The 23,037-nt window shown below is 40.1% G+C and overlaps 1 protein-coding gene across 1 annotated transcript in view; it reads right to left on the bottom strand.

The window, feature by feature from the left end:
* Positions 1-22,835, bottom strand: part of LOC139454258 (chymotrypsinogen B-like) — a 39,370-nt gene extending 16,535 nt beyond the window's left edge. Inside the window, exons 1-2 of the mRNA XM_071235870.1 lie at positions 22,754-22,835; positions 19,610-19,720 (exon numbers count right to left, since the gene is read on the bottom strand). Coding sequence (XP_071091971.1) covers positions 19,610-19,720; positions 22,754-22,832 — 190 coding nt within the window. The 5' untranslated portion in view covers positions 22,833-22,835. The remainder of the gene's footprint in view (positions 1-19,609; positions 19,721-22,753) is intronic.
* Positions 22,836-23,037: the final 202 nt, after the last annotated feature.

Here is a 23,037-nt window from a genome sequence, read left to right as displayed (position 1 = left end):
CAGACAACCGCCAATGACATACACTATTATATCAGCATACTTTCAGACAGCCAATCACCAGTGGCATAAAATATTACATCCGTATATTTTCAGACAACCACCAACGACATACAATATTACATCTGCATACTTTCAGACAACCACCAACGACATACAATATTCCATCCCTCATACTTTCAGACAACCACCAACGACATACAATATTACATCCGCATACTTTCAGACAACCACCAACGACATACAAGATTACATACGCATACATTTATAGACAGCTATCAACACCATACAATATTACATCCGCCTGCATTTAGACATAAAATATTTCATCCGCATATTCAGACATCTGTAAACTACATAATTATGAAGTTACATTCGTACAAATAGAAGTTCGTTTGATTGAAAACAACAGAACAGTAAGGCTTTCACAGCAAACTGAAAGCGAATAACCGAAGGTCTTACACTCTCAAATCACTGTTAGAAATAACTTCGTCATTTCAACAGATGTTCAAGAAGCTGCTGGGCATGTCCAACCCAACCGACATCACCGATACTGAGGTGAAAGAGAAAACAAAACGCGCGTTTCCCTATTGGACTGGTACCATAAGTTACTGTGTTTTTTTTCAGGTGAACAATTGACTTGCCTGTGCATGTGTTTGTGACGGGTGCCACCAGTGGAGCCGAAAACGCGCACCTTTTTCGCGAACTTATGTTACCATCACTATTTGACGGTGACTCATAAACACATATTTATGATATAGTCGGAATCGTACAACTTGGCTTTAAGCAAATATTCTAAATGATTCTTGAAAGGGTTTAATGGACAAGTGATAATTAGTCCATAACCTCTGTAATCATATAACATTATTTTAAACTTTTGTTCAAAATGGATTGAATAACGTGTTAGAGTTTCAGCGCATAATCGTTGTGTTCTGCACTTTAATCAAAATAAATAAATCTGAACTTACGTGGTCTGAAGACAAATGAAAATCCACCAGCTGAGAGGCCAGCATGGCATATGAGAGCAAACGTGAACTTGTAGAGCATGGTGATAACATCTGAGGGGGTCCGATAAGTGAATATCTATTTATACCCCTGATTTGATGTGACAGTCATTCTTTTGACATATATGGATAGTTACGCCAAATGTTGCGTGAAAAATATTATTCAGCCAAGAACAAATAGTGTAACCACAGAAGTAACAGACCAGCATTTAAAACATCTGTTTATATAGACTGCCAAGATAACCTTGTCCTCGTGATAAATAGAAATTAAATATGCAATTACGCTTACAGCGACAAGCATACAATATTTAACACTCATGTTCTGAAGTTTGTTTAATTCTCAAATAAATTCATGGAAAATCAGTGGATCGTGTTAACTCATTGAATATTGCGTCAGTGCACCAGTATACAAAAATGTTAAATCAACTCATATTTAGATAGACTGGGTAGGTGGACGAGTGAGTGGGTGGCTGGGTGTGTTGTTGGATGGGGTTGCGTGCTGTTCGCGACACAGTGTTTACGGTGTAACGGTTAGCGGTCACCGTGTATATGATGTCACGTTTAACACAGACAGCGGTGGCCGATATGTCCTTAATATCAAGGATTCTCTGGGAGACTGATACCTTATATAATTTCATTTTGACGAAATTATTATCTTTGCGATACAATCGCATTCACTCACGGGGACATCGCCCTGAATATGTTTCTACGTTTGTCAGCACCATACCCATGGTCGTGGGTTTCACCAAGGTTTGCGGCCAATGTAAGATCTGGGGTAGAATAGGTCTTCAGCAACCCACGTAATAGGCGACTATGCTTGTCGTAAGAGGCGGCTAACGGGATCGGTTGGTCAGGCTTGCAGACTTGGTTGATGCATGTCATCGTATCCCAATTGCGTGGATCGATGCTCATGATGTCAATCATGATCAATGGATTGTCTGGTCCAGACTCGATTATTTACAGACCGCCGTCATATAGCTGGAGTACTGCTGAGTGCAGTGTTAAACAACAAACAAACAAACAAAACAAAATACCAAGGTTTGCTGTTTGTTTGTTTGTTTGTTTTATGCTACACTAATCAGTGATGGATGTTATGAGCAACGCCTTAATCAACAAAGACACCATGCATGCTGCGGTTACTGCATGACCTTATCTGTTCCCCGCTTAATATCCTAGGTACTAAAAGTCTGTCAATGTGTTCTGAAGGTTTTACGTCTACATCTACGAATATTTAAAGATCATTAAAACAAAACCTAATGGTTTTTTTTCAGAGGGCAGCATCTTGTCCAAAATCCCTACTGGTTTTTGTTTCCTGGAATCTTTTTTTTCAAAGTTCACTTTCAATTAAATATACACCGGGGGCTTAGTGATTAAGGAAGAGATTAGTGTATAGATTTTTAAAATATTTCATTTTGGAGGTGTACAAACGTGCTGTAAATCCTACAGACCGACTTTTCTGACGGGACATAGAGCAACTGCTAACAGTTTTGTTCTATATATATACTATCAGATTTCAGAAACAAAAATGTTTTTATTTTAAGTTGCTTCCTTACATGAATAGGTGTGTTCTCATCTAGTTACATATCATAATTCAAAACAATGACGAAACGCACATTTTATTCTTTAATCGTTACCGTTGATGGCATACATATATTTGTCATTATGCATTAATAAGTTGTGCTGACGCATGTTGCTCAGACTCCCGCCGCGATGACGGTTTGCATCCAACTCCAAACCGCAGTCATGTCAGTGAAGACATTGATTTGACCACTGCACGCACCGTTGGTGCCATCAGGTAGGTATGAGAGGATGCCTTCTACTGTCCAGAAACCCAAGGTATCGTTCTGGCAGACCAAAGCACCACCGTTGTCACCCTGAAGAGAATTTGATACGATACTAAAATTTCATCATTTTCTCTAACTGATAAAGATCGGTAACGTTGTTGTTTAACGCTATTCGACTATGCTGAGTATATACGACCGCTTTGCAGTTAACTGGCTATTTTTAACCAACGAATCAACAGATTCGAGCGAGAGGGAAACTAGCGCCTACTCTGACCAATCAGCGCTCAGTTTGATTGACACAAACAGCGTTGTTTCTTGCTGGATATAGTATTCAACATCTGTAACAGTATTCTTGAACCTGATCTACACAATGCTTCAAAACCCCTGACGAACATAGTAAGAAATAGTCTTCCTCAGCCCACGATTGTCGTAAAAGGCGACTAACGGGACCGGGTGGTCACGCTTGCTGACTTGGTTGATGCATGTCATCACATCACAATTGCGTAGACAATTATTTTCAGGACGCCGTCATATAGCGAGTGCGGCGTTAAACAACAAACAAACAAACAAAGATCCGGGTTGGAATAGGTCTTCAGCAACCATGCTTGCCGTAAAAGGCGACTATGCTTGTTGTAAAAGGCGGCTGACGGGATCGGGAGGTCAGGCTTGCTGGCCTGGTTGTCATCGTATCCCAGTTGGGTAGATCTATGCTCATGATGTCAATCACTGGATTGTCTGGTCCAGACTTGATTATTTACAGACCGCCATGATATAGCTGGAATATTGCTGAGTGCGGCATTAAACAACAAACAAACAAACAAATTTCGTGTGTTTATTATCAATGATTACCACTTGGGTACACACTTTGTGCAGAAATCGGATGTTCCGATTCATGTTAATCGATCCTATTTTAAAATCATCTGCACGTGAATTGTGTCATTCTATATGGTTTCTGTTTCTTAATTTCCACTATTGCCAACGGTGTCAGCCATCAATATGATTAATTTGTAACAAGCAGTGATATTTACATTATTACCTTATCACAGTAATCTAGGCGGAGTTTAACATAAGTAAAAATAGATGTCAACATGTCGGAAATGTGTACATGGTTGAGAACTCACGCCAAGTTTGGTTGTTACTCACGATGCAAAGTCCAGAATTTGGAGTGGTCAGGAAAGCGCAGTGAGTAGCTGCTGGTTGAACTGATCTCCCTCTTATCATGGTACAGAGGCTGTCATCAATCAAGAGTGTATCAATGACCTGGCGGATGCTGGTTGTCGATAGCTGCACGCTCTCTGAAAATGCATCCTGGCTTCAGTACTTCTTGTTTGAATATGATTGCGTGAGTGATTGAAATGAAAACCTCCCTTGAGTGAGTGAGTGAGTGAATTGGGTTTAACGCCGCTTTTAACAATATTCCAGTTATATCGCGGCGTGTCAGCTTAATGTGGGAGGAAAGCCCGAAGTGATGCAGGTCTTAGACGTTTACCACTTCGGTGAAACACACGAGCACAGGTATGGTGCTGACAAACCTAGAAACATAATCGGGGCGAACCGGGATTCGGACCCACAATCATAGGTTTCTGGCGTGGCCAAGGGACGCAACTCTGCACAGCGAATCGCGGCGCCTTAGACGACTGGGCCACCCGTGCCCCCAGAACCTCCCTTGAACACTAGTTCAGTCATGTCACAGTGTTTCAGCTTAATGTCGGAGGAAACCACACACCGTGACGCTGATGTTTGCCAGTGTGATGAAGCATGGGGATGATGCTGACACACCAAGGCTCCTTAACATGTTCGGGTTAAGATGAAGTTCTTATCATAATTATTTTAACCTCGGTATCGATTGAAGCATACAACATACTAGCATATGCACATGATACTCCATACAACATACTAGCATACGTCCCAAAATTAGTCGGCTCTTACCACAATCATCGGATGTACTCAACAATCAGAAGTTCCTCGTGAAATGAGGTCCCGTGAGGGTTCAAGGTGAGAATAGAGGTACCCAGCAAGCTATGGTTGACTGAACGGACCCGATGGTAAGGTGGTTATTGATTCAAGTCATCGTAGACCGCCTCCGTGGTCTAATGGTAGAGCGTCCGCCCTGAGAGCGAAAGGTCCGGGGTTCGATCCCCGACCACGTCATACCAAAAGACGTTAAAAGATGGTACTTGTTGTTACCCTGTCTGGCGCTCGGCATTAAGGGGCTAAAACAAGGACTGGTTGGCTCGGAGTCAGTATACAGTGTCTGAGTGGGGTATTCGTGTTAAAACTGCGGCATGGTATCTCAATGGGTAGCACTCAAAAATAGGCATTAGTCCGGACTAGTACAAGCAGCCACACACACGTGCATGCACGTCGCTATATAAGTGCAATAATCTTGGACGCGACGTTAAACCCCATTTCACCTCACCTATCATCGACACCTCATGAAAGGTTGGTACAAGAACAGTGTATGTTCCTCCAGAGTAATGCAAGCACAGGGTCATGTCGTATGATGCGAAGAAGTAGATGACGTTTTTGGAAGGGTAGTCAATTATTTACTGCCATGGAACAGTTACAAAACATGTCATTTGATAATCGATTTCAGTTTCTGCATGTATAGTCTTCTACAAATACATATATAACGTTAATGCCAGAGAACACCCAGACTCGATTATCAGCTGAAACAGATTCCATTGGGGGGTTAAAGAGAAAATAACGGTAAAATTTATTATATGAATGTATCACTGAAAATCAGTGATGGCAGCAGGTGTTCACAAATGTACAAACAAGTGTGTTTGTCGTCAGAAAATAAATACAGGTAGCGGTTGTTTTTTAAATCGTTTTTAATTGGAAATATAATGATTATAGTTAGCGGTGCTATAAGAAAAAAAACAATGACAAACGTTCTGCTCCCTGTTATTCCTGCTAAATGAGAAGTTTAAACTTTGTTCAGCAGTTTCCAATTTTGTTTAAAACCAAACTTTATCCCATACATCTAACCTGTGTTAAAAGTACATTATTTGCAACAGTTTTGGATAAAAGCCTCTTTTGCAACATCGTCGACCACGGCTGAGGTTGAATACCAATAATGAATAAGTTACATACCTAAACCAGCATCTGGGTCAGCTCCGGTAACAGTACCGAACGAAGCGAGGTCCTCGAAGTTAGCCTGTGGGTGGATAGTGTAGCTGGTCAGGCTCCTCACTTGCTCCTGCGCTTCAACCGTGGCTCCATCGTAGTCTCCGATCACGACATAGCACAAACCGCCACAGCTGTCAATAGATTAATCAAAATACAGAGCAAGAAAATAGATGCATATTGAAAAGTCAGAGAGACAGATATTCTCATTATTTCAAAATTCATTACTCTAATTTACATATGGAAATGCATAAGGTATAGCTTCAGACAAAGAAATAGATCATACACGTTGGACACCGTAAACGTAAACACGGGACACCATAAACGTTAATAGCTAGGACCTAAAACATATTTGTTGTTTGACGTTGCTCCCTGCAATTGTCCAGCTTTTGACGGCGGCATGTTTATAAGCGAGACTGGACCAGGAAAGCCGATGATTGATATCTCAATCCAGTGATTGATGTCATGAGCAATTGGGATCGATAACATGCTTCAGCCATATGTGGGGAACATTCCAGTCCGGTATGGCCACATCGGGCTATCCTCCCACATTCAGCTGACACGCCGTGATATAACTGGAATACTGTTCTAAGCGGCATTAAACCCAACTCACTCACTCACTCACTCACTTTGTGTCGACACCTACATCACAACGCAGAATGCGTCGAGGGCAATCCATTCCCTATCGATGATGACACCGCTACAGTAAACGAATCCGGCATGGACCACTTTGACAAGCCATGGATTCTGTGATGCTGTGTCAGCAGATCCGCTGAAGATACGTGACGTCACGGGCATTCCACAAGGTGGGACAGCTACAAGACAGATTGGAAAGATTTGCCCCCAAAATATCACATGCGCTGAAACATATCTCATGCGCTGAAACATACATTCGTCATATAATTGATGATGCCAGTGACTTACGACTGTCGTAGCGCTATGGTCATCGCAACTCCCATACTTTAGCATAGACTTACGACTGTCGCAGTCCTATGGTCATCGTAACTCCCATACTTTAGAATAGACTTACGACTGTCGCAGCCCTATGGTCATCGTAACTCCCATACTTTAGAATAGACTTACGACTGTCGCAACCCTATGGTCATCGTAACTCCCATACTTTAGAATAGACCTACGACTGTCGCAGCCCTATGGTCATCGTAACTCCCGTACTTCAGAATAGACTTACGACTGTCCATTGGACATTCTGACAGAGTCCATTACTTGCACAAGCTGGAAACATTAAGACAAGGACATACAAACTTAAGCATACCACTTGCACAAGCTGAAAACATTATGATAAGGACATCCAGAGCCCATTACTTATGTATGCTGAAAACACTATGACAATGACAATACACAAGCTAAACACATTAAGACAATTTCCAATTACATTCACAAGCTGACAACACTGAGACAATGACATACATAATTAGTGTCCTGCACAAACAGATAACATACTGACAGGGACATTCAGAATCCAGTACGTGCACATGGTGTTAACAAAGTGACTGGTATTTACCATCTATGTCGCAGTTTAGGCCTTCGTAGCCTGGGGCACAGGAGCACGAGTACTTGGCTCCAGTGGCCTCACGCTGACATACTCCCCCATTCTGACACAGCCCATTACTTGCACAAGCTGAAAACATTGAGACAATGCCAATTCTGAAAACATACTGACAATCACATACAGAAAATATTGAGACAATTAAATTCAGAGTCCATTCATTGCACAGGCTGACAACACTGACACCATGACAATCAGTCCATTGCTTTCACAAGCTGAAAACATTGAGACAATGACATTCAGAGTCCATTACTTGCACAGGCTGACAACACTGCGACAATGGCAATCAGATCATTACTTTCACCAGCTAAAAACGTTAAATCGATGCCAATTCTGAAATCATACTGACAATCACATACAGAAAACATTGAAACAATGACATTCAGAGTCCATTAATTGCACAGGCTGACAACACTGTGACCATGACAGTAAGTCCATTACGTCCACAAGCTGACAACACTGAGACAATGACATACATAATTACTATCCTGCACAAACAGATAACATACTGACAGTGACATTCAGAATCCAGTACGTGCACATGGTGTGAACAAAGTGACTGGTATTTACCATCAATGTCGCAGTTTAGGCCATCGTAGCCTGGGGCACAGGAACACGAGTACTTGGCTTCAGTGGCCTCACGCTGACATACTCCCCCATTCTGACAGAGCCCATTGCTTGCACAAGCTGAAAACATTGAAACAATTGCATACGAAATATATTATAATTACTTGCACAAGCTGAAAACATACAGACAGGTCTGTTTGGCAGTTCGAGTATGGCCCTAATGTAATGTGAAAATAGTGTTTTTGTCACAGAAAGGCATGTTCAATTACACCGTATATTTCAAATCTTTTTCTTCAGATCTACTCAAAACATTGTTAAAAATCGGTTTTGCTTTCGAAAAAAATATTGTAAACCGTAGTGCATATGAGATGCATATCCGATTTCTTACTCATTGGCATAGCACATTTAACGTAAATCAAGAACACAAGATAGTGTTATAAAAGTGGCGATGTTATCATTTCCTACCAGCTTGTAAACGGGAACAATATATAAGTATCAACTATAAGTACCGTCTACGTTGCAGTTAGCACCTGAGAAGCCATGATGACAGGTACAAGTGTTTATGATGCATGTTCCGTTAATGCAGGAGTCGGGGGAACACGCTAAAACAAAGAATACATGTTTATAGAATGACAAATATAACGTCATATGTTTGCTAGGCAATGTCCCCTTCGGTAATGTTACAAAGACTGAGAGTCCGATGGCGTGAAAACGTGTTATACAAAAGTCCGCCGGAAAACATCTTGTAAACTCGTAATGATATATTTTTTGCGTTCCGACCCCAACCATGTATGTACACTAACGGGAAAAAGTATATGTGCTTCATATAAAGGTAAACAAAAATACTTTTATTCTGAATTTAAATAATACATATTTCGATAGGCATTCATGAAGACATCTTCTCGACTTGTAAGGTCGTGATGGTTCATCTCTTATGGCCGTGCGAGGGTCTAGTGGCGTCCAGGAGAACGTTTTAGTGTCGCTTCTGTTATTCAGAGTCGTCAGTTGGTAGTGGAAGAAGAAAGGTATGGGGTGAACACAGCTCATCGTTTTTAACGGCAATTTGAATGTCGTACGCTGCAGGGACTACATCGTTCGAGTTAATGATGTAACCTTTGTGCAAATACAGGAACGTAACATGTGGCACGTGTTGAGGCAACGTAACATCGTGAGGCTACGTAACGTCGCTGTAGTGCCATGGCCAAATGTTTCTATAGACCTCTCCCCAGAACATGTCAGGGAGGAGATGGGGCGACAGGACCTAGCCGGTAACGCAAGCTCAGTTGGACCAATCTTAGGAACAACATCCCCCAGTCTGTTGTCAATCATCTGGCGTCCTTAATGCGCCGTCATTGCCTCCCCTGTATCAACACAAATGGTGATCACTCCCAATATGGTTTGTTACACCACCAATTTGGGGGGCGTGTCTTTCTGTCTCCTGTTACCAGATATGGGTTTTGTGAATGAATTTGCTATGATAAAACAAAGGTCAGAGGAGTGACCAAATATTACACTCTTCAAAAAAGAAACGCACAACGAAACGAAAAAATATGAAATTTTGGAGCTCGATAGTCACATGTTGTCGTTGTACAAAGGCATTGAAAGCTGTTCATTGTTATGTCACATAAGGCCACAAGGTTGCGCTGAACCCGACCACCAGTCATGGCTCTGCAACTCCTCGCCACTGACTTGATAAGTGTACGAATTCTGTCCTGCGGAATTCTGCACCATTCTGCTTGTAACGCGTTGGCCAGTTGTGGGAGTCTGCGGGTGTTCTGACGGTGGCGTACACGTATGTTGAGTTCATCCTAGAGGTGTTCGATTGGATTGAGATCTGGAGATCATGACTCATCGCTAAACCCCACTCGTCTCCAGTTTCTCAAATTCCAAGGCTGTAAGGTGTGGTACCAACACAAACGTCGCTGTCGATGGATCTGTTGCAAAACAGAGAAGATGGTTCCTGACAGTCTGGGCCGATATCCTCCTCATACCAGGGATGCGTCCTGCAGTCTCTGCAGTCACAAAGGCGGCAAATGGTGCTGTGGTTGACGTTGATGTAACATGCAACAGAAGACTGCGATTCCTCTCTTAGGATACGTCCTATGGCGATGTTCAGAATGGCAGCGCTCAGTGTCGGCATTTCGGAATGTTGACAATTGAATGACAAATTATTGTCTTATGCTTGCCTTTTTATAGCCACTACCACGGGTTACGAATACGATAAGTTGCACGTGCATTTTGCTTTACTGTTTTCCTCCATGACATTTTTTAACAAGTGTTAAAATAATGCCGTTTAAAGACATTGCAAATCGGCAATGGCTGCTTTTTGACGCGCCGTTTATCGAATATCAGACCACCAATATTTTCCAATACCATATAGCCAATGTATATACCGGATTTTTTCATGTAGTCAGTTTCAATGAACTACATACTACCTGTGCGTTTCTTTTTTTGAAGAGTGTTTGCTGTTATTTTCAATAACAAAACATTTACACCACTGTATATGTAGCACAATTACTTTTTTCGCTAGTATATATAGGATATGGAATAGCAGCACAATTGAAGTACAACCAGGGAGATCTAATGACGCGACATGTCGATTCTCATAACTTTAACGATACATCATGTTTATCTTTTAGTTTGTGAGTTCTTTTACACCACACTTGACAACAATCCAGCTATACTACGGTGGCCTCTAAATAATCTAGACAAACCAGTGAGTGATATTATGAGCAACGTCCCACGCCGTTTGGGTATGAATTGACACACAATCAACCGTGTCACCGAGCCTGACCACCCCTTCATTTAGTTATGCGCCTTTTAGGACAAGCAATAGGTGCTGGGGACCCGAAATTCTCGAGAAAACGATTCGTGGTCAAATGCATAGGAATGAAACAGTTGCATATAATTACACGTGTGCGTACAAAATAAACATTCATTTTATTCATTTGATATCCAAGCTACGTCACACATTGGTGATATACACAGCTGTATTTCATTTAAGAGAGATTAAGAGGATCATGTTGGTGTCAAGACAACTGTCTTCGAGATTTACTCCGAGCCACGAGTAAGTGCGGATTATCTCTCCAGAGTGGATTTATTTTGTAACGTTCAACACTAATTCAGGAGGGACGGGCAATCCCTTATTTCGAGTTAATCTCTCTATCACCCAGATTCTTTTATCTGAGAAAATGTAGAAAAATGCGGGTTTCATGATCTCAAATAGAGACATCAGCTCCATTCCTATATTGTTGAGATGACGTCACATAAATCGTCATGACGTCATGAGGACGTCATCTTCAATTAATTACGACAATGTTTCACATGACGTTGCTGTGGTCCTCTTCGCAAACAAGAGAACAACTGCTAATTGTTAATACTCGAAATAAGCTCACCTACTCCACGCCCTAATCATTATGTAATATAACGATATTATAATAATGACGTTATTGTTGCTACAGAGTGGCATAACTATATTGAAGAACTACACGACGAGTGGGATTGTTTATCGTTCAATAAAAGGCACTGAGGGAGAATAAACCATGAGGGGCGCGGTGTTTTATTGTACGATGAAGAACGACCACGACTCGTGTATTTGTTACAGAAGAGACCCGTGAAGATCCGGGTAGAGAATAGGCCTGTCTTCAGCAACCCATGCTTCCCGTAAAAGGCGACTATGCTTGTCGTAAGAGGCGACTAACGGGATAGGGTGGTGAGGCTCGCTGACTTGGTTGATGCATGTCATCGATCCCAATTGCCTGGATCGATGTTCATGATATCAATCACTGGGTTGTCTGGTCCAGACACGATTATTTACAGACCGCCGTCATATAGCTGGAATATTGCTGAGTGCGGCGTAAAACAACTAACAATCAATCAATGTTATATAAGCTATCAACAGTATCTTCAACCCCTTTAAGGATGTTAAAAAAATGTACAAGATGTGAACAATGATGAATTATAAACCATTTTATGAACAGGGGGTTAAGTTCGGGTTTCCGGACATTCTCACAATATTTACGTCGATTGTCTGTACTTTTTCTCCCAAATACCGATTGTCATATCTCACCCATTATTCGATGCGATCGTTCGGCCATTGAACATGATAAAACAAAGTTTCCTTGTGAAATAAACCACGCTTCGTTCTTCATTGTTTTTTTACGATTTATCGCGTAGTTATCTTATGTGAGGTAATATTCCCTAAGCAGAGGAAGGGGACCCTGATAAACAGTATACTAGTATTTATTATGGGCTAGATTCCACCGAAGGACAACAGCCTTATTACCCCGGTTTATGGAGCATTTCGCTCTTGAATATAATTCTGAGCTCCGAATACAACCCAAGCTGCTACGAGGTGCTATGAGGTTAGGGGTCACATCCTAACGGGTACCTATTCATCTTCAATCACATTTAAACCACATTGCTCACATATTCTCATTTCTCTGGCTATGTTACTACATGTATGTCTGCCTACTTCGTCTATGAGATCTGCATCTAAATTGTGCTAAACTTATTCTAAACCTTTTATAATTGATATAAAACATATAGTATTCTGGGGAAATAGTTGTCTTAAAAAGCTTAAAACATGCGATGACCATTTTTGTAAGTATATATCCACGAATGTACATGCACGTGCATGGTTACGGAAAAGTGTGATACACTCCTAGCGTGTAATACTGCATCACGTGCATATGCCGGGTAGATAGTACCCAGACACATTTAACAACAATGGATATAACTGAATGAATGAATGAATGAATGAATGAATGAATGAATGAATGAATGAATGAATGAATGAATTTCTTTATTTCCTCTAGAGTTGAATCCGAAGATTTTACATGGGCAAATACATTATTTACAGAACATCAATGAAATTACTTGACTATATACAAAGAAATCATGTTATACACTGCTATGAATAAATAATTTACGATGTACATTTTAAGAGCAGTAAAGTGTTTAGTAGATATACATAAGGTGTTTCTTTAAATTCCATATGAAGTGGCAGAAAGTCATTATCATGCTTTGCCAAGTATCGCAATCAAGTTCGTTAGTCAAGTCATGGACATCTGCACCGAGAAAGAATGAAAGCATATCATCATCGTCAAGCATATCTATTTTCACGTATACATCTACATCAAGTTTATCAAACAGGCATGAAAAGAAATTATTTCTGTCAGGCAGAAACATTTCACAGTGCAAAATAATATGGCAATCATAGTCATAGCAATGTCTATTGCAATGGTTACATTCTTTCGACACTTTTGCTCTTGATCCGATTTTAATACAAAGTTGCAGGGGTTGTCTTAGATGTGGATAGAGATACATTACATTATAAAGAACATGCATTTGTAACCGTTTATGAATTTTATGGTATCGTGAAAGATCCGGTCTCTGTGCTAGTCTCTCTCTCCAGATGTACTGTTCATTCTCTGATAGACGTCTGATTACAAGAGCTCGCCAAGCCGATTTTGTTGGGAACGAACCGCTATCAGTATATCCCTTTATATAGTTATCCAAATGGTATTTTTTAGTAGTATATAGAAGGATGTTGCATATGCTTACTGGACGGCTAATATTGACAAAAGCGTTGGCAGCAATGTGAGCACAAAATAGGTCTTTTGTTATTGAGTTACAATCGTTATTGCAGAGCCTTCCTAATAATTGCAGTCTACATTTATCAATGTAGCCATTCATTGACCACATTCCCAAGTTAAAAATAGACGAATCGGTTGGATGTCTTTTACCAAATCCTTGTATATGACGAGAAAAGTAACGTTGTGTACATTCAATCATTTCAAGTCCTTTACCGTAAAAGGCTGGTAACAATTCACATCCATAAAATCATTCTTTTCCATATATTGACACATGCAACTGGGTGTAAGTCTGAGTCGTTGAGGCCGAGTGATCGTAGTGAATTAACACTTTTTCTTGCTTTTGAGCAACATATCATGATTCTTTCTTTACAGGATAAATTACTGTTTATGATTATTCCGCCATATTTGACGGAGTCGGAAGTGTCAATTATTGCATCGCCAAATGTGTAGGTTACTTTATTATGACGCTGGCGTGTTTTGCAGAATACAAGTGATTTACTCTTGGAGGCATTATAGGTGAGTCTCCATTTGTTGGCATATAAACGAACTGAATCAAGGGAAGACTGTAAGCCCCGTGGGGTTGTAGACAAGAGCGTTGTGTCCTCGGCCAATAACACACAGGGTATGTAGATGCCATAAACAGAGAGGCCATCGTTTGCTTTCCTTAGTTCACATATAAGGTCATTTATGAAAACGAGAAAGAACCATGCTGACATAACTCGACCTTGCCCAAAACCTTGTTTAATGGGAAACTCATCAGATCTTTCTCCGTTGTAGGATATAATAGCACAGCTGTCTGTACAGCTATGGAAAAGTAAGTTCCATAATTTACCTTTCACACCAAGGGCATGTAATTTAACAAAAAGACCGTCGTGCCAAATACGATCGAAAGCTTTTTCATTATCTAAAAATGCAGCAAACACTTGTGATTCTCTTTCTAGGTAAAAATTAACACATTCTAAAACGGTGAATACACACATGATTGCTCCATGTTCCTTTCTGAAACCAAACTGTAGAGCATCGGGGAATGATTGGAGATTACTGGGTGTGTATGTTTCTATTCTACTTAAAATGATTTTCTCTAGGAGTTTAGATAGACACGATGTAAGAATTATGCCCCTGTAGTTACGTGGATCATGTTTGTCGTTTTTGCCTTTATAAATAGGTATTATCATGCCTTTTCTGAAGGCACATGGATAATACTGGGGTGCAAGTATTTGATTGAATAGGTGTTTGAGGGTTACTACAAGAATCTCTCCTCCAAATATCAGGTGTTCATTTGTGATACCATCAGGTCCTGGAGATTTGTTTCTTTTAAGGTTGTGTATATGTGATCTGATTTCTGAGACTTGGATTTCTGTATACAGGATATCATCTAGTGGATCATGATTATGACGATTTTGTTCCAAGATATAATGAAGTTTTGATACAATGGTGAGTTTAAAGTTTTCATCAAAATCATCAGACTGGTGAGGTTTTGCCAAGTCTGAATAATAGACACCCCACAGTTTACATATATCAGCTGAAGAAACAGCTCTACGTCCATTGTAAACTAATTTATCAATAACCGGACTCTTGCGTCTCAACTCACGAACATGTTTATAGAATGTATTTATATCGGCTTCACATGTCTTTTCTACTTCTGTACTTATTTCTTTGCGCTGTTTTGATTTTCGGTGTAAACGTCTAAATTCCCTTTTTGCATAAAATATTTTTATAGGATTTGTATAATCTAGAGTTTCCTCCCCGTGGTCTATTATCCGCTATCCATTCTCGTCTGACCGACCTCATTTCATAGTGGGTCTGATTTAACCCATCATTTTTCCAATAGGGCTTCAAATGTGATCTATATACACTTTGGGGGATATTGTTAGAGCTGGCCTTCATAAGACATTTACTTAGCTCTTCGTTAAAATGCTCTATGACATCAGGTTGAACGTGGTCAGATGCTATACATACGGAGGAGAGAAGTGTGTCAACTTCTTTTGTATACATATTTATGTGTATTTCGTCTGCCTTGGTCCACTTTGGAACATGTGTTGTTTCCACATTGGATGGGGTTTGACGTGTACATTGTATGCAGACAAGGCAAGGCAAGTGGTCCGAAGTATCGTACTGACATTGATCAAGTATGCTGCACTGGATGATGCAATTACGCATGTTGGATGGTATGAGGGCATAGTCAATAAGTGATGTATTAACATTGTCTTTACTTCTGTACGTATACCCGGGACCTGTGTTGCATAGGTTATGCGTTACACTAACTAGGTGCCTATGATCTATTACCTTTTGTAGTAGCTTATCGCGAGGAGACATGTTTATTCTGTGGATATCAGAATTTAAATCACCTAATATGACAGTGTCACCTTTGGCACTTAAAGTATCATACATGTCAATGACATCATCTAATGCGTTAACATACACTGAATGTAAGACGTTAGTTGAGGGAAGACGGCAACATATGACGAAGACATCATTATAACCCTTAGCAGTAATAGTAGCAGCTACAAAGAAATGGGAGTTAGTATGTAGCGACTTAGCACTCCACTTGGATGTATCATTACATAGAATAGCAGAAAGTAATTGTGAATTGCATGAATAGGTAATAACTGAAAAACCAGACAAGTCATTAAATCTATACTCACAATCCGGCGAAAGCCAGTGTTCCTGAATAGCCAGTATGTCCACTGAGTTTGGAATTACACTATTTATACCACGTGTACCATATAACAGACCACGCACATTCCATGTAAGAAGACTAAGGGTCATAATTGAAGACACAAGAGACATGACTGAGTGGGACACTGGTTTCAGCACTAATGCATGTTATCTACTGACGTCTTTGGTTGTAATCACTGTACTGACCGTGCTTTTCATAGTTCCTGAAGCGCGGAACGTAGTCACGACATTGTATATCTTCAGGCCAGAACTTTTTTTCATTAATGACATAATCATAATCGTCACACGACATATTGACTGGAACTGTGTATGTCTCTGTATTGTCGTAGTGGACACGTTTCTTCAGCAGGCGTGCATGAGTAACACGTACGTGGCGTTCATGTGCGTAGTCAAAGATTAACTGTTTGACATCATCAAAAGATTTGTCTGCCCTGATATTAGAGAGGACAACTCTTTTGGTCCGGACTCTTGAAACCCCTTCAAGTGTGTTGTAGGATTTAGCCAGTGACTTTATCTTGTAGGTGCTTGAAGGTTTATCAGAGTGACTTCCTGTGTGAGGATGGACAGGGTGAGAGTTGTCACCATCTTCCATGCCGGAAAACACTAAACCATGGACGTTATCATTGTAGATGTTCCACAGAAGATCAGTGTTCGTCAAATCTACCATACGTGGTTTCTCCTTTGGTTTTGAAGTCGTTGTTTCTGATGTTGTATTTTGTGAGATTCTCTCCATGTATGATGTGCTCTGTTTCTCAGTCTTTTCGTTGTCATGACTGTTTGCGTTCGTTGAAGGTTGTGTGGGTGTGGGCTGGCACTGGGTAGTGTCAGGGGTGATCGTTGTTGATGCAGTGGGTACATCAGTTGATTTTGTAGGCGATTTTACTGCGCTGGCATACGAGAGCTTCATCTTGGAAGTGACGTTGCCTATCTTATTATCAATAGTCTTTAGTTTGGTGTCTATTTGATAATTAAGACGAAGTAGTTCATGCTCAAGCTCCTGAACTCTTTCCTTGAGAGTTTTAATTTCTTGTGAGTCGAGTTTGAGTTGTGCTCTTAATTCCGATCGTCTTAGTTCTGAATCTTCCAGCCTTTTAGCAAGGTCGTCAATTGTCTTGCTCTTGTGACCGACTTCAAGATCTTTTTGTGACAGGTCTTCATTAAGTTTCAACTCAATATCCGAGAGCTTCTTGTCAGTGGATTTTGTAGCCTGTGAGACACATTGTTTAAGTTGCACGATATGGCATCAGTATCACCTGTTAGTTTTCGATCTGATTCAATGTAAGCGTCATTTTCATCGTTGTCGTACGGAGGTATACATGACAAGGACATATTCCTGACACTCGCCCTTCTGAGTACTTTAGATTGGAGTACATGATCTGGTACACCTCCTTCAATGAAGTGGAAAAGATACTATACATCTTGTGCACTTTTATCGAGGGCATTGTGAACACCGCCATTTGTATTTCGTCGTTTGACAAGCGATCCTGGTGGAAAGTTGTCACAATTATCCTTCGCATAATCGTATAAGCTCTCTCTGACGTGATTGATTCCCTTCATGCTTTTGTCATAGATACCAAGTAAGCTTTCCATGAATGATCGCTTTTCTTTTTGTCCAAGTTTTTTCTTAATCTCCAGATACATGCCTTTGTCCTGTTCATCGCTGGGCTGTGTACTGTAGACCTCGTCGGATTCTTCTATTGTTGGCCAATCAGTACCCGAGCGCTCACTGTGTGTCTCTGGTGGAGACTCCATTGTTGGGCAGGCTTGGGTTGTTAACACATGCGTGGCGAGATAGTTTTGTTATTGCAAAAGTTTTACAGATTTTAACCAAAAACAATATTAAACTCAGTTTCCGAGAAACTTCGTTTTCACGGCATTGTTTTCCTGTAATGCCCAGCTGTAAGTAGGTACTTCCTCAAGTAGTACAGATCATGAGATAAGTAGCACTTTTCTCAGAGCGATGTTACGTGCGACCGTCTCCTTCGACGATCAACATATATGTATTCATATCGCTAAACAAAGATCTGAGACATCCCATTACGTGTCACGTCAGAATGACCTTTCATCCGACCAATCAGAGCGTCGCTTACCAGATCATGAAAGTGACAGTCGGAATGTGTTCTCTAATCATGCAACCTCAAAATCGTTAACACGGGGTTTGCCGAACGAAAGTTACGGCCCGTACGACTGATTCCGTCAAAATCATCGTCTGTCTCTCGCTTCCGTGGGATAAACATTTGAACGGATTTGCCATCCAATCTCAACCATATATTAGACATTCAGGAATGTTTGTTTGTTCAGTTTTCAAAATTTTAATCGAGAACTGTGTCAACATATATTTCAAGCGTAGTCTGACATGAAAGTCGCCAGGTTGGAACGAGTGTCGTAAAGCTGCTTTCTAAATGGCTGATGTCGAGTTCTTGTTAATAATTTCTGTGTTCGCGAAGGGTCGTTCTGACGTGACCCGTAATGGGATGTCCTCAGATCTTTGTTTAGCGGATTTTAATGAGATTGAGTCTAACCCAGTTCCTTAAATTTTAATCGAGAACTGTGTCAACATATATTTCAAGCGTAGTCTGACATGAAAGTCGCCAGGTTGGAACGAGTGTCGTAAAGCTGCTTTCTAAATGGCTGATGTCGAGTTCTTGTTAATAATTTCTGTGTTCGCGAAGGGTCGTTCTGACGTGACCCGTAATGGGATGTCCTCAGATCTTTGTTTAGCGGATTTTAATGAGATTGAGTCTAACCCAGTTCCTTACATGGTCCTATGAACTGTTCATTTAAGCACATATACATTTGAAACATAAACAAAAAGTTAAAAATAAACGGAAAGAGCGAGGGAGTATGGTTTTACGCCGCTTTTAGCAATATTCCAGCAATATCAGAAATGGGCTTCGCACATTGTACACATGTGGGGAATCGCTTTACCACTAGGCTATCCCACCGCCCCTAAACGGAAAGAGCAACATGGAAACACAAACATGCACACGGGAATCATTCTAATCAGTTAATGATGACAATGGGTTTTGTACAATATTAGATATGCAGTCACAGCTATTCCCGATATTGAAGAAAACAAACCAACAAATAAGAAAAGAAGGGAAACTGTTTGACACATAAAACAGAAAACAAAATTTATTGTTTCCAACAATTCAAAAGCCAACATCCAATACGAAAGTCATATTACAATGATAACTTAAGTCCTTTATCTGTTAAACGTCACCTAGCAAAGAAAGTAGTTCACTTGTAGATTAGATACATTTTTGTGTATATTATTTTAACTACCTTCAAGCTGAACACAACAGATTTTGTCTCGTAAGCAAAGGGATTGCAGAGACTCGGTTCCCGGAGGACACTCGCTCAGGTCATAGCAGGTATGCTGTTGTATCTCACATGCTGAAAAATGGCATAGAAAGAACAATATTTAGTTATAAATTAAACAAAAGCTATAAGCCCTTTCCAGAATCATAAGAAATATCTGCTAAAAGCAGAGTTGATTGTACGATTCCGACTATATCATGAGCAGGTGTGATGATTCCGAGACAAGGTGAGAGTATCCTGCCCCTCTGGTGGCACCCGTCATAAGGCAAGTCCATTGTTTATGTGAGGGAAAACACTCGGGAAGATATGGTACAAAGCAAAATAACATCATTTTTGTTACTGATGCGTCAAATTTGTAAATGTCCTCCACATGTCAACCAGTATTTTTTTTAAAGCTTTACTGAGGCCTTGAAAGTTGTAACCTTGATCAAACAACCTCGAAGTTGTATGAAGCTCTTTGAAATCTTGGTCATAATAAAATTCTCGATTGTGAAATGTAGATACCAAGGGCCGAAGCTGTAGGGATAGTCTTCGACGTAAAGAGGAAGGTGACATTTGGTTGAAGTCATCCCTCGATGTCATATGTCTTATGTCACTCTGAATCAGTATGCACAGATCTAAATATGAAACAGTCTCATCTATTTCTAGTTCATGTGGGTAAATCAGTGGAAGGAAATGGCTATTTGATGGTTTTTTAACGATATCAGATCATCGATGTACCCGAAGCTGAAGATAAACTTCTTGGCTAAATTACTTTGTTTTGACATTGCCAATGCGAACTGAAATTCCGATTCATATGCATAAAGAAACAGATCCGCAAGAAGGGGAGCAAAGTTGGTGCCCATGGGAATGCTTATTTCTTGTCTAAATGTTTTACATTGATGTTATGAAAGAGGAAGTCCAGTATTTGTTTTCTCTGTAAACTTCAGATGGCATTTGAATTCATTTTTGACAAAAATTACCTGAACTCTGAAGATAGATATATAACTGTATCTATGGCCACCACGTTCTCCACCAAAGCGACATGGATCAGGTAATGAAGATTTTCTTTAAGTTTGTCATGTGCTATAGTGGTGTACAAAGATGAAAAGTCAAATGTCTTGACAGAATTGAACTTTGTTCATTACTAAGAATGTCAAGCATTTGTATTGATGGTATTAATTACACGTGTCTTAAATTCTTTTTGTGAATATACAGAAAGTCTTTGCTTGATTGTATTGAAAATTATGGCTAATGTTTGGACTTGGTGATACATCTGCTGGACCCAGCAATATATTTCTCTTTGTACGTGTTTCTATTGAGCTTATGAATCAAATACAGAGGAGGAATAGACATGTCTACAGGTTTTAGAGTCAAGCCCAAAGTTGATAGTACGTATGCATTGTTTTGGCAGCTTTCTTACTGGCCTTATATGTGGGATTATTTGATGTGTCACTTATACCAGGTTCGTTGATCAGACAATTAATGTAATGATGCTTCCAATGTACGTATAATGGTCAGGTTATGTGAGGCCTTGTCAGTGGGAACAACTACACCCTTTCATGTAGGACAGTCCAACTTGGGAGTACAGGTGGCAGGGACAGAATGGTATATTCCAAATCTGTTTCATCTTTTCATCTTGTCCATTCTGCCAAGGACAGGGGCCGTCGGGTAGTCTAGTGGTTAAAGCGTTCGTCACGCCGAAGACCCGGGTTCGATTCCAGACATGGGTACAATGTGTGAAGCTCATTTCTGTTGTCCCCTGTCGTGATATTGCTGGAATATTGCTAAAAGCGGCGTAAAAACCGCACTCACTCAAACACTCTACCGATGACAACATCACGTACTGACTTAACCCACTGTCTAAAGACATTCATTTACAGGAATGTATATAATTTAAATACTAATACACGTTTGGTGTGTTCTATTTTCCACCTAAACACAAGATCCCCATAATCTGAACATCTTTAGAAATTAAACATGTTTAAATTCTAAACATTTTCAGATTTTTTAATTGAAATATGTAGGACAAAATGCATAGCATTGTCTATCATCTTAATAATCCATTTAAGCAGTTCTAGAATTTAAACAGGTTCAGACAACCACCAACGACACAAATTATTACATACGTATAAAATGAGATACAATATTACATCCGTATATTCAGACAAGCGCCTATGACATACACTATTATATCAGCATACTTTCAGACAGCCAATCACCAGTGGCATAAAATATTACATCCGTATATTTTCAGACAACCACCAACGACATACAATATTACATCCGCATACTTTCAGACAACCACCAACGACATACAATATTCCATCCCTCATACTTTCAGACAACCACCAACGACATACAATATTACATCCGCATACTTTCAGACAACCACCAACGACATACAAGATTACATACGCATACATTTATAGACAGCTATCAACACCATACAATATTACATCCGCCTGCATTTAGACATAAAATATTTCATCCGCATATTCAGACATCTGTAAACTACATAATTATGAAGTTACATTCGTACAAATAGAAGTTCGTTTGATTGAAAACAACAGAACAGTAAGGCTTTCACAGCAAACTGAAAGCGAATAACCAAAGGTCTTACACTCTCAAATCACTGTTAGAAATAACTTCGTCATTTCAACAGATGTTCAAGAAGCTGCTGGGCATGTCCAACCCAACCGACATCACCGATACTGAGGTGAAAGAGAAAACAAAACGCGCGTTTCCCTATTGGACTGGTACCATAAGTTACTGTGGTTTTTTTCAGGTGAACAATTGACTTGCCTGTGCATGTGTTTGTGACGGGTGCCACCAGTGGAGCCGAAAACGCGCACCTTTTTCGCGAACTTATGTTACCATCACTATTTGACGGTGACTCATAAACACATATTTATGATATAGTCGGAATCGTACAACTTGGCTTTAAGCAAATATTCTAAATGATTCTTGAAAGGGTTTAATGGACAAGTGATAATTAGTCCATAACCTCTGTAATCACATAACATTATTTTAAACTTTTGTTCAAAATGGATTGAATAACGTGTTAGAGTTTCAGCGCATAATCGTTGTGTTCTGCACTTTAATCAAAATAAATAATTCTGAACTTACGTGGTCTGAAGACAAATGAAAATCCACCAGCTGAGACGCCAGCAAGGCATATGAGAGCAAACGTGAACTTGTAGAGCATGGTGATAACATCTGAGGGGGTCCGATAAGTGAATATCTATTTATACCCCTGATTTGATGTGACAGTCATTCTTTTGACATATATGGATAGTTACGCCAAATGTTGCGTGAAAAATATTATTCAGCCAAGAACAAATAGTGTAACCACAGAAGTAACAGACCAGCATTTAAAACATCTGTTTATATAGACTGCCAAGATAACCTTG

This window comes from Haliotis cracherodii, unplaced genomic scaffold, assembly GCF_022045235.1.
Source record: "Haliotis cracherodii isolate W230 unplaced genomic scaffold, xgHalCrac1.p SCAF_10, whole genome shotgun sequence".
Lineage (NCBI taxonomy): Eukaryota > Metazoa > Mollusca > Gastropoda > Lepetellida > Haliotidae > Haliotis > Haliotis cracherodii.
The sequence above is the reverse complement of the archived record's forward strand: the minus strand, read 5'-3'. Positions and strand labels throughout refer to the sequence as shown.